Source organism: Haliotis rufescens, unplaced genomic scaffold (assembly GCF_023055435.1).
Source record: "Haliotis rufescens isolate VD_foot unplaced genomic scaffold, xgHalRufe1.0.p SCAF_2, whole genome shotgun sequence".
NCBI lineage: Eukaryota > Metazoa > Mollusca > Gastropoda > Lepetellida > Haliotidae > Haliotis > Haliotis rufescens.
Window position 1 is genome coordinate 8,644,652 of NW_025963890.1, and position 14,434 is coordinate 8,659,085.

General features: G+C 37.4%; 1 protein-coding gene across 1 annotated transcript; it reads right to left on the minus strand.

Annotated features, from left to right (window-relative positions):
- Window positions 1-751: 751 nt before the first annotated feature.
- Window positions 752-6,121, minus strand: LOC124111086 (scavenger receptor class F member 1-like). The gene is made up of 5 exons (XM_048399589.1): window positions 6,064-6,121; window positions 4,007-4,930; window positions 3,411-3,519; window positions 3,058-3,121; window positions 752-1,941 (listed from the first exon to the last, which is right to left on the minus strand). Coding segments are annotated over exons 1-4 (1,083 nt in total). The 5' UTR covers window positions 6,113-6,121; the 3' UTR covers window positions 752-1,941; window positions 3,058-3,120.
- Window positions 6,122-14,434: the final 8,313 nt, after the last annotated feature.

A 14,434-nucleotide genomic window follows, 5' to 3' on the forward strand; every position in this document is an offset into this window, starting at 1 on the left:
GTTCGCTTATCACGCCGAACACCCGGGTTCCATTCCCGACATGGGTACAATGTGTGAAGCCCATTTGTGGTGTCCCCCGCCGTGATATTGCTGGAATATTGCTAAAAGCGGCGTAAAACCATACTCACTCACTCACTTTACAGAATATGTTTTTCACAAAGGCCGCCAGGGGTCTTGCAAGCGAAGTAAAGATTTGCAATGCTAAAATGCACAAGATTTAACCAAAATCTCATTACAGAAAAAATGAATGAAAACTACAGAGAGAAAGAATGTAATTTCACTCACAGACAAAACATTTCAAACAAAAACTGAAACAAAATCTATATACATCAACCGAAAATGTCGGTTGAAGAATCACATAACTGAAAATAAAACAAATAAAAAAGCAAATCAATTGGATAATTTGCACCAGTGGTGTTTTTGTTTTGGTGGACAATCCAACTGGTAACAAATCAGGTGTCACGACGGTGACGGTAATATAGGGTACAACAGGACAGCAGGTTGATACCTGCTTATTGGCATGTTTTACAAACAGTGGATATGGATACTCTAACATACACTCACTTCTAGAAAGGATACTGTTATGAATGTAAGTACATTGTAGTACCCGACATTAAGGTGATAATACTCATTGGATATGTAGAAGATCTTTAATACTATGTTAAATCACGGCATACATACACATGTACGGCATATTTTAATTCCATCTTCAAATATGTTCATGTAAAATAAAAAAAAGAGTCTGACGTAATATGCTCCCCAAGAGTATGTTTTGTCAGTGGCCACACATGTACACAATAGTTGATCATATATGCTGAGTATTTCTCCCTTTCAAAACGTGCATATATGTTATGCGAAGGGAACACGAACACTGCAGTTGTACATACGTAGCTCGATCGTTATGTTGATGGACGTCTACTGACATGAGCTGGCACTTACCTTATGGACATGCATGTAGTAACATGTGTTTTTGCTAAGAGTGTAAGCCTCGGTCGGATAATTCTTATTTCCTTACTTCTTACGCCAAGAAGGTGTATTATTTCATTTGTGTTATGCGCAGTCGTTGGTATTGAGATATATCCGACAATAGTTTGCTTGTAGATACAAAATCAGGAATCAGTGCAACATGTAAAATTTTAAATTTGATTGTTTTCAGTATTTGTGTTATATAATAAAAACTAGACTACAATAGACAGATGATTCTTGTCGATAAATATGGCTACAAGTACATGCTGAACCAGTATATGTAGCTGTGTTGTTAACATGCACTGATTACTTGCAGCGAGTATTGGTGTTGTATAAACTACACGCATTAGTCATATATTGTGTTGTACTCATATTTCAAATATTAATATATTTCTTGTTTCCTGATAACTCCATATGTTCTGTAGACCCAAGTTTTTCGAGGCAGCTGAAGGTCTGGTGTATACCGTCACCACAGTATTAATCTGGATACACACAGATTTCAACATTAAAATCACGCAGGAAGCTAATACATGAACTTCCAGATCTAGGGCATGATACCTACAGTAAATATAACCATACATGTGATGTACCAACATGTCAAGTACTTTTATTAAGTCGCATGTTTAACTCTAAAGGTCTCCACAAAGGGGTCTTTATGCAATACAATAAGTATTACTATTGCCATTGGGAATTAAGGTGTAAGAAATACCACACATGATATACGATGCACTTGTCAATTCTGCACAATTCTGAGATATATCAAAATCACATGTTTGTGCTGATGAAAAGAGCTTACATTAAAAGCATATACTAGTATGTTGCTCGATCGACCCTGACATATTAGAACTATCGATTGTCTCAAGATAGACCTTCTTATGCCCATGCTGGAAATAATTAACACACATTATTCAACGATACATCTTCTTGTTGCTCGCGATCTTGTCCGAGCAAGTCGGCTGCTGACAATCCCGGCTCCTACAACATATGGAAAATGGACTGTTTAAGGATGTCTGCTTGTATGTTTTTGCTGATGCAATCATTTGTATTTATGCATAAAATAGCTACGCCATAAATCGCAAAGAACAAAGAAGAACAAAGCTTGGCTTATTTCACGATAAAACATTGTTCTATCAAGATATCATTTCTGGAGATTCGAACATGCGCTCACAACTTGCTGACCTCGTAAATTGGACGGCGTTATTTATAAGAGGGAAGTGTCTTGTGAGTTGTTCCCCATAGATGTTATAAGGCACCGTAGGAAATGGCCGATATAATTTATGTTCTAAATCAACCTATCGCCGATATGAAGCGGTGTCGTGAGTAAAGTCAGATCGTTAAAAAAACGGCGTTTAATGTCGTTTACTCTCGTTTTACGATACGTCGTATTTTGCTTACGACAAAGCCGAATGGGAGCTGAGTGCTATGTCACTTCCTTAAACACGATTGTTGATATGTTGATTTGCGTCAAGCTTAAAAATATCGTCCGCATCTTAGTTATACGCGACCACTTGATTCATTGCATTTTCTAAAGAGAACCAAAACATGACGTGAACATTATTTTTTCGATCCTTGAGATCGCCAAATGACAAAAACGAACTATTGACATAACATCAGTTGACCGATTGATGCATTGATTGTCATACGTTCCTGCTTGTGAATACTCAGGAAAAAAATCAATATGCTTACAATTAACAACGTTATTTAAGCGTAAAACCAATAAAATCAAATTAATGAATATTTTAGTATTTAGAGTTTGATGATGTTGACTTTGCTAGATACAAATCAATATCGTGGTATATCACAAAAGTAAGATTATGTTTTGATGATTTTCTGGTTACCCTGTTCGTCAATTTGTAAATGTGTCTCTATGGTTTTGTCATTACACTTTTAGGAGTGAATGACTGAGTGGCAGTGTAACGTCGCATTGTCATTGTGTCAGCCATAAAGTGACGACACCGTAAGGAGTCCAGTGAACCACTCTACTACCGTTCCAAGAAATTCGACAATAACAAATAACAAAATTGGACAATATCCCTTCGCTTTCATTACACAGCGTCAGAAGGAACTATTATTCAGAAGATTAAACATTACCTTAATATCAGGAGCATTTCCATCCGCGGCGTGTTTAAAGCATGACAGGGTGCGTCCTCGGAATCTGCAACACCGAGTGTGACAGAGCAACCAACGTTTGTCAGTATGTAAAGTGTAATGACAATTAATTCAGAGTTTCCTACAGTATCCTTGAGAAACTTTACACTGCAGAGTGATACAAACACATTTACAAGTTTGGTTCAAAAACGCATGATGAATTTCTTGTCCACTCCATCGGTTTCAAAACACATTTCCAGGCATATAAGGATATTTAATTTATAAAAGCTTAAATTTTATGCCACAGAAGAAAACTGGAAAAATTTGTCAGTTAAAGAAAATAATCAACAACTAACCAGATAAAGATCCCGATTAAAACGATTACAAGTAGACAGGCTATGGTTGAAATAATCGCAATGGCAACATGTGATTCTTGCCTTTGAGGTGGGACGTCGGTGATTGTGGCTATATAAAGGAAATATCATGCTTAGAAATACATCTGTAACAACTTATGTCTTCTACAGATCACGTGATAGTACTATCACGACCATGTATATATACCATAGGTGTTGTATTTGTGACAATTACAATGTATTTGTGTGGGTGACGAAAAATGTGTTTCTTAGACATTCAGTTTATGAATAATAGTTTCTTTCCAACTTAAAGCAACTGAAATACCTACTAATACTTATTAAGTGTGTTATAATAAAAACTACTAGATCCTAATAAATTACTCAATTTTGTATATATTCGATGTTTAGTGATTAAATGTCTACGGTTGTCATCACGTTTGTATTATAATGGAAAATTGTCACCTTTTCTTTACCCAGAAAGTAAACTAATGCAACTTTGAACCAACATGTCCTATATTATTATTATAACTAACTTCCCCTGTGCGTATAACATGTAAATCGATGGACATTCAAACTACCAATACTAGCATATCACATACATTGAGAGGTTCCGTTACCATCGATCATGGAGGTGCATCGACTTCTTTCATCATATGTGAAACCTTGGCGACATGTTATGCAGTTCCCACTATTCTGTTGACATTTGAGGCAGTTTTGAGAGCAGGTGAACTCACATGTCTGTCCCTTCCACCCATCAAGACATCCATTGCAAGTTTTGTCATCGCTACAACCGGAACTTAGACAGTTGCATTTCTTCTTCTCACAGCTTGTTCCTGTGAACCCTGCCTTGCAGGATGTACACACCCCAGCTTCAGTGCAGGATAAACAGTTAGGTAGGCAAGGGATATGGCAGAGGGGAGGCTTCCAGCCAGGTACACAGCCGTGGGTACAGGTAGGAGTGTCTCCGTCAATCCTTGTACTGCAATCTCTATCGAGGCATTTATCAGTACAGTGTCTATCACAGGAGTGCCCATAGAAGCCAGTGTTACATCCATGAAGGCACACAGCCGTCAGCTGATTGCACTTGCCATGGAAACATTCCACTGAACAGGTTTTGTGACAACGCGTCCCGGTAAACCCGTCCTTGCATCCACTGTCACAAGAACCATCATAAAATTTACAAACTGAATCAGTACACTGTTTTCCACACTTGTGTTCACATTTATGTCCCCACCATGTGGGTTTACAGCCTTCCAGACAATTCCCTGTTGTACGGTCACAGAAGACACGGTCATAATAGCTCTCTCTGCACTGAGGTGGACATGTCAGTGCACAGGTTGCAGAGTAATATCCAGCTTGACACTGAAGACAAACACCTGTTGTTTTACTACATCCACCCGTGTCACAGTGTTGACACATCTTGTCACAGTAATCACCATACCATCCAATATAACATTCCTTACATCTCCCGAAGTCAGATACCGACAGGCAATGGTAGTCTAAACCATTAGCAATAGCGATACCTAGAAAATGTAATATAAAAGTTGGATTAGAAATAGCATGAATACACCAATCTACCATACTCTGATAACCATAATACATATGACATAAAAGGTCACGAATCTCCACCTGAACTCGTCTCCATATCCAAAAAGTCCAATTAGTCCTATTACAAAGTTATAACTTGATGTAAAACATCGTGTGCTATTAAGTGAGGTGAGGGGAAATTGGGTTTAACGTCGCGTCCAAGATTATTGCACTTATATAGCGACGTGCATGCACGTGTGTGTGTGTGTGGCACGTGTGTGTGTGTGTTTGTGTGTGTGTGTGTGTGTGTGTGTGTGTGTGGCTGCTTGTACTAGTCCGGACTGATGCCGATTTATAGTGCTAGCTCACTGAGATACCATACCGCAGTTTAACATGAATACCCCCCATGCCGAGCGCAAGACAGGGCAACAACAAGTACCATTTTTTAACGTGTTTTGGTATGACGCGGCCGGGGATCGAACCCTGGACCTTCCGCTCTCCGGGCGGACGCTCTACCTCTAGACCACGGAGGCGGCCTTGAGCTGTTAAGGATGTCTGCTGCTGTGATTTTGTAATGGGAGTGTTCTATCGACAAGTCAATATATTGCTGATATGACTTGAAAGTCAAATCGCTACAGATGTAACCTTTTATGTAGGGAAAAAGGGGAATAGCACATTTACGTGTAGATGGTTTGTTATAGATAAACGTTTTAGCCATTTGTGCTTAAAATGTTAAATGCAATAACATACTATTATTTACATAGTGTATGCGAAACGATGAATACGATGAATGACTGAGTACCTTGTATGCCTCTACAGCAAAGTTTAGCGCGGTAGAGCGCAGTACCATTTACACGTACCACCCGCTGTTTCCCATTTGGGCAATATTAAGATAATAAAAATAGTATTTGTCTTAGAATAATTTAGATAGTGGTAATACACATCCTTATAATAATTTCAATTATCCGATGCAAACAATCTTCATACACATCCTTAAGATAACTTAAAATATCTCATACAAACCCTTCCCCATCTATCGTTAGTATATGAGTTTAATATACATATTTTCAGGAGAGCTGAATTGTCAGATTATTTGTACCAATGATACAATACGTTCAAACATACTCACTTTGTAGGTACATGCATATGGCTATTGCAAGCAGTTGATGTAATTCCATGTTAACAGTTGTACGCTGTAAGCAAGAGAAATGTATTGGTTCCACATTCAAAAGACACAAAGCATGTAGGTAATTCGAAAAGGCCTTGCACAGAGTATTACTTCGGAAATTGTTTCACTTAGTCATTAGTTTGTCAAATGTCACACTCGTAAATAACTGAGTCCAAACTGATGTTTGTTGTCATCTTTACGATTATCAAAATTGTGAGTTGTGTTTTGGCTTAGGGATTGTACGTACAAATATGTAAACATGTACGAACAAACATTTATAAAATCGATGAACGGGAAGCATAAACAAGAAGCAAATACAGGGAAATGTACTACGCATACGGTTTCACGTCAGCAAATAGACGGTCAAAAGATTATTTCCCGTTTAACCTCAGATCGATTTCGTCCACAGAAAGAAGCGGTTGCATAAAATGTAAGTGTTTTGTTTTATAGTTGTAATAGTACCAAATGATGTTTTTCCAACATATATTACAGTTCAAGCGAGAAAAAACTGAAACAAAATACATGAATTAGGAGACGTCACTTTTGAAATGCTCATGAAAAGTGAGTGAGTGAGTACGGTTTTACCCCGCTTTAAGCAATATTCCAGCAATATCACGGCGGGGGACACCAGAAATGGGCTTCACACATTGTACCCATGTCGGGAATCGAACCCGGGTCTTCGGCGTGACGAGCGAACGCTTTAACCATTAGGCTACCCGACCGCCCCGCTCATAGAGAACAGTGTCGGGCATTACAGAACAGCGACACCCCACCTAATTTCTTCTGTGTTCTGATTAAAGTGAAAAACAACTACTGTATACATCGAACCTTTCAATGTGAATCATATTTAAGTATTGACCTTCACTTTGTGTGAGTTCATTGGAGTGTGGAGCTTGCGACGACGTTCATGCAATGTTTGGCCCTCACTCTATGAAGGTTCATACTCCAATGAACTCACACAAAGTGAAGGTCAATTCTTATAATTTTTTATCACAATTTCTTACCTCAAAGGATGTAGGCCAAGATCTAAACACAATTATATTATTTAGTACGTGTGACTTCATGTTTACACTGACAGCCAAACAACAACCAGCTATATCGCGGAATAAAATAGTTCCCCCAAAAGAGAGGTGACATGAGCGTATGGATGCAGAACTTGCTCTTCAGAAACATCTTACGCAACACATGTGTTCATATAATTTTCCTATCAGATGAGAAAGGTCTGTAATGAACTACCTCAGTAGGTCAGTCACAATGACAGCGCATCGTAATACATTTACATCAAGTACAAGACGTCAAAATGGCCGACACGATAAACGTGACGGGAGGATTTCCGAAGTTGTTAATAAACCTGTGGCGGTTACATGTGTTAGTCATCATTGATCAACTGACCAATTATTGAAAGGTGATTAAAGATGCGTCAAACAGACACCAAGGAAAATTCGCAGATTGCTGGAGACAATCACTGTCAGCCTAGACACAGATTGAGTCGATACTGACGATAGTTTGGATGTGCATTTTTTCGTTTGTTCATTAGGATGGGCCGTAGCGAGGAAATTCGTGAACAATCATGCAGTCAAGCTCTCTTACGTTTCTCAATGTATACTGAAATGCTGAGACCAAGATTAAAGGTTTTAAATGATCAGAAATAATGTTTATGTATGTTTTCGTGCTAGGGAATTCCCAGGGCTTTCCCCAGGAATGTGTAAGTAGTCCGTCAGTGTTTACGTCATTTCAAGAACACGGTCTCGTGAAAAACGTATGAACGTCAAATTGTGTCGTTCATACACTTATGAACGTCAATTTCGCGGTCATGTGACCGACCTCTCGTCCAATGGAAAAGTCGCATATCGTGTAAACGTCAAATTAAAATATTATTCGCATATAAAGACGTGTTTCTGTGGTCCCTCACACTTGTTCCAGATCGATAGTTTGCGTTGTCCTCACGTTTTGCCCTTGTCGGTTTGGCTGAACACCTACGGTATGTCATGCTATTCCTAATAACACTCGGGAACACCTTTGGCCTTGTTTATGGCTGAAGTAGCATTGATATACGATGATATCGTTTGCTTTCACCATATTCTATGTATTCAATCGGAAACGAAAGTCCCCGGAATTTCTTAACTTGACTTAAAGCTCTGGTATCCGAAATTCCGATTTCAATAATGACCTGCTTTTACTATCAAACACCTGTCTCAAACACATCTTGGGTCATAAGGGAGCAACCATTTGATTCTCGGGGGCGGGGAGGGACGGGATTTTCTCCAAAAACATAATCAAGCCCCCGTTTTACTGAACAATATTGCATATGTATTGATTGTTGGAAAATAATAATGTCCCCTTTCTTGCAAATACACACAAATATACATTCCTGCACAGTGGTATCTAGCAATAAAAGTTTATTTATTTATTCATTTATTTCATTTAGCTTTGAATAAGTTATACGTAGGTCAGGTGCGGAAAGTTCACTTTTCAAATTATAAGTGTTCTCTAGAGATCCTAAAGAGAAACATGTTTCTTATTAAAAAGACGTGTTTCATATGTCAGCAATAACTAATGTCATAGCTAATTGTTTCATGACTGAAGTAAAATACTTTTGTCCAATCAATTGCCTTTCCTCTAAAAGTCAGATTCTGTTCAGCTTTTCATTCCGTTTCAATAGTTTTTATATGGAATATACAGAAATTGCCCCCCACCCCCACCCCCCCAACTTCTTTATTATGAATTGAAATAAAAATGTTTATAAAAAAACGAAACACTTCTTTATTATGAGGAGCACAAAAAAATATAGGGAAATGTCAGAAAGAGAGAGGGGAGGGAGGGGGAGTGTGTAACGCGTGGTCTGTCACTCCTAGGCCTGTTCCTAGGGTGTCCTGTCTCGTTTTACCTCTGGAGAAGTCGAGTCACTGTCACCCAGTTAAGCAAGACATGCTTGGAGCGTTCTTTTTTCAATTGTGACACGTTCCCATCGATGTGCTCGCCTTTTATACCTCTCGTGTGCATTTTGCCTGAATGTTGGCCTTAACACGAGTTTTCTACATAAAGTGCGAAAATCAAAATCTCCGAAATGCACGGACTTTGAGTCAGCCACACATGTTGGCTGCATTTATGCAATCGTTTTCCGATATTTAAAGGAAAATAAAAGTGAGTTTACTAACAATTATTGCCGCTGAAGCCTGTGAAGTGCGATGAAGCGGCTTTGTTTGGAATTTGCCGAAAAGACGAAACATTGTTAAACCGACTATATATTTCCCATTGAACAATCGAAAGAATGCTTTATGCTCTTGGACGATACCAGATAAGCAAATATACTAGAGGTTAAGTTTGTAAAAGAACATCCCAGTGTTGACCAAACTTATTATCACAACATTTTCATGGTCAATCTTCGAAACATGTGCATGAATGTCATGCCCGGTGGCTGGCTTCGGATATTTTTCCCCTTTGTTTTTTAGGCGACAATTTTTTTATTTCTTGGTTTACGGATGCGCCGCTCTTTCAAAGTCCAAATGTTAAATAAAAATAAATATGAAAATTACCCTTTTTTTTATTACCGCCGATCTTTTCGACAAAAAGTTCAAACAAAAAAAAAGATTTCATTTCCTCGTCGAGCGTAAAGCAAAGGGAAGTCACTCTGATATTTCTTGCTGGGATCCTTCTCTAATACCATCAAAGCTTGTCAACGCAAAGCGCAGTGGTGACCAGTTTAACTATTTCAACACTGTTGGCCGTTCAAAGCCACAAGTCACACCGCACGGTAGACCGTCCAAGCCACGTCAAAACAGTTTATAATTATATTAACCTACTTGTCATATCATTCATTTATTAAATCTATCACATTTCACAATGTCTGAAATACGTATTCCATTTGATTTTATCATTTTTTTATCTATAGATTAAAAATATATTCACTTAACACTATTTCCCGCAATGTTATTGAAAATAAAATTATCGGACACACTTCGACAACGGGACCTCATCGAACATGTCAAATAGCAAAATAAAGACGTTTCATGCGCTGAAACGTCTTTATTTACAAAGTAATAAAATCATCAAAAATATATCTATAAAAGTTGACAAACTGACATCTTAGTTATTATTTCCAACTTTTCATGCGATCGCATATTGTAAGTCAAATGACATCTCGGCTTTCGTCGCCTCGATTTCTCGGCTCGGACACGATGTCTTAATGCCAAAATATATGCATAAGAAATCTTTGTCACAGCTCTAAACCTAGCTCTATGCATCCATAAAGTTCCATATTTTTAATATAGATCGCGATTTCATGCTAAAACGTTCAGAATAACATGATTTAACCCAAACCTTTCGCCAAAGTCTGAAAATTATCGTTGCTGTAATTTGATTAGCTGCCTTAGGTCACGTGCTTAAATTTGACCAATCACGAACCTTGTAGCAGATTTTGTCGGTGAAACAATATAAGTTTTTTTAATGTATACTGACATGGCAGGACGTATGTGTTATTCATACGAAGCTTTGAAAACCGAGGTATTTCCTCATGTTAGTTAGCGGACAGCCACTATAATCGGGAAATGGGTGATGACAGATATTATTTGTAATTCTTTTTAAAATAATGTTCCAACAACGTAAACAAATGAAAATTAAAAAGAAATAGGTAAGTGGATTTTATGAATTATTATGTTTGCCGAAAAAATCGTTAGATTTGCGCTGAATTTGGACGTAATGAATGTTTTAGCTTACATTATTATTTATTTAAAACGAACTTTATTTAGTTGTTCATGAATTATTTAAATAATGAAATACACATAACTTTCATATTTATAAACAATAGGATTAATTAGACCTTTCAAATAGTGTATGGCCAAACATGTAGTAGCAAAGATGTTAATTTCAGCAGATAATTCCTTGATAAATGTTGGTTTCATCTATCACACAACAGTCTCTGGGAACTTGGTGTCACAGCAGTAATCTTCTGGTTGGCTGGTGTTGAAAGAGTTAAATGTTGCCCATGCTGCCAAAATAGCAGCGTCTTTCATGCATTTCCACCCATGACATGAATATTGTTATGTTGCCATCCTTGCACAAGCTGAGTGCCAGGGATATAATAAAATGTTCTTGAAAAATTGAGTTATTTTACTTTTATTACGCCAGGATATTTTTTTTCATACCTACCTAACTTTTTAGGACAAAATTCAGGTAAAAAAAATGTGAGAGGCTTTTTTTTTCTTTTTTTTTTAATTGGCCTGCCTCACTTTTGAAATGAGTTTGAAATCCGTAAACCAAGAAATAAAAAAAGTGTCGCCTTATAAACTTTCGGCGTATCTAGCGATATGTCTTCCGGAAGAAGAAGTTAAGTTTTAATAGGATGCGCAAACCAATAGCTGTAATGATGGACGATGTGATAAAATATACACGGAAATAAAATTTTGTTCGGTAATACCCGACACGGCTTTATGTGAAATAACTATTGATTTTTAACTGTTTCAGATTGTACAGAGAAAGTTTACACTAATTCTCAAAATGCTTCAAATATGTGATTAAGTATATGACTATAAAACAGTAATTAGGCCCTGAAAGGTTATTGTATAGACAAAATAGATTTATATTATTTTATTTCTCTTTCAGGTACCTTTTACGGATATGGATCTATATTGCCTTCACAATCATCTTCAATACGGGTATAAATCTTTAAAATCACAATGTGAAAATATATCATGGGTACAGTGAACGAAAGCATGTTGCAACAAAGGAAACGAATAGACAGGGTTTTATTTGTTTGACATCCTGAAATTTATCATTAAGAGGTTTTTTTATCTTTGATGCTGGAATAGCCGCTGGTTAGATTCTTTCCATGTTTGTGATTTAAACAATATTTATTTCCGAAAAGGGATATAGGATCAGTGAACAGGTTAAGCCAATTTCAAGACCTCTCCCTCCAAGGACATTTCACAATTAATAATCGTCACGATATGGCTGAAATACTGCCGATGTGACGTAAAGCACTCACTCACTCACTCACTCACTCACTCACTCACTCACTCACTCACAATAAATAAGGATAAATTATAAATAAAATAATAAATTTATGTAACTGTACTTACTGTTGCAAATATCATGATGCACAATATACAAGTCACACACAAATACACACACACACACACACACACACACACACACACACACACACACACACACACACACACATAACAGTACTTAACCATCTGGCGATTCTATGCATATATACATACACACATACGCGCTTGTAGACATATCTATCTACCTCTATGTACCAGGAAATCACACATATATAACACTATTAAATTGATGTAATTGTTAAGAAGACACATATTTAAATTTTTAATCTTTCAAACTTTACAATAAACAAATAAACACATTGAATAATAGCAAGGTTAGTTGCAGGGGATGTTTTGGCATTTCCATACAATACTGAATCCAAGTCATATCATTTTATGCACTAGTTCATATCATGACGAGGATTACAATATTTGGGATATGAAAGGAAGTAATGTGCAGAATCCTCGTAATGGTATCCACAAGAGCATGTCATAAATTCCAGAATCTCTGTGATATCTATGTGCATTTAAATCATTGCATCTGAACCTGAGGCGGAGGTGGATACTTTGACCGGAACGGGCACCACTTTCTATTTTGAAGGCAAAATATTCTAAGATGTTTAGTTGTGGGGATACTTTTAGTGATATCATATGCAATATAGTGTTACTATGTATTGTCTGGTAAATAAGTCCCATGTTTGTCATACTTTCAATGAGTACAAATACATTGGTCAGGTGACTAAAGGGATTTAACCAATGAATAGTTCATTTTAAAAGGCATGATCATTATGTATCGCCAACACTGCTAACTCAATAACAGCGTTAACTCATACTTCAGGAACAAAAAATGCCAATTAAGTTTTGACCAAGTTTCTTGACAATAAACCGAATGGTTTGGCCACCACACAGGATGAAGGTTCTGGTCAAACATTTTAACGATCTTTTTGGAACATGTCTTCCAAAACTCCATATTCTGTACCTATCCATTTATCAAAACAATCTTTCAACATTTTCTTTCTTCCGTCATGTTGGATTCTTCTTTTGATCAAGGAAAATATATCCACAATTCTATTGGTTTTAAAGGTCGAAGTGAATCGGTTCCAGACTTCTGTATAACCAGTAGATAACATCTAAATCCAACGGAATGAATTCTTGAGGCCGAGATACTTTATTAGTGCACACGTTTACAGACAAATGGTTTAAACTGTTAATAAAATAACAGCAGATAAATTAATATACTATGATTGTTTGTTTTGTTTGTTTGTTTGTTGTTTAACGCCGCACTCAGCAATAGTCCAGCTATATGACGGCGGTCTGTAAATAATCGAGTCTGGACCAGACAATCCAGTGATTAATATCATGAGCATCGATCCACGCAATTGGGATCGATGACATGCATCAACCAAGTCAGCGAATCTGAGCACCCGATCCCGTAAGTCGCCTTTTACGACAAGCATAGTCACCTTTTACGGCAAGCATGGGTTGCTGAAGACCTATTCTACCCCGGAATAATATACTATGTATAATTTGGTTTCGGTCAAATGACAGGTCACATGATTATAGAAACAAGAGGGTTTCTGTTCTCATAGCAATAGGAATATGTTTCTCAAGACCGGAAGTGGCATCGTCAGAGTGTTCGTGGTTATGACGTTGCTTATACGTGAACTATAGCCTCTATAAATTTTGTATTTATATTAGTATGAGTAAACCCAGTTTGATGATCCCATTTGTCCCGTTTCAGGCATATATATCGGTGAAAAATGTACGGATCCAATATGTACAACGACTACGACAGCTTCAACGGCTTGTTCAACTGTTAATAACTGTCTTCTTGGAAGTTGTACAGTTAATACTGAAGGAGACATTGGTTGCAAATATGGCTGCAAAGATGGCTTTTCGGGGAGACTATGCACCATTCCATGCATATCAAACTGTTTAAAATGTAGCAAACGAGATGCAAGCAATTGTATAGAGTGTAAAGAACGCCATGTAGGCGAATATTGTGAGAATGAATGCCCGAATACCTGTCCTGAAGGATGTTACAGGAATGGTGTCTGTAAGAAACAATGCTCGGATAACCAAGTGCCTAGATGCAGACTTTGTAACGTCACTTCAGGGATATGTCAGAAATGTGACATCCATTACATTGGGGAGAACTGTGAAACTGACTGCACAAACTGTGTTGGAAAGTGTTCAATTTCAGGTTGCGTTGAAGGATGCATAAATGGGTTTCACGGAAACAAATGTGACACTCCTTGTTCGGAAAACTGTTTTCCATTTTG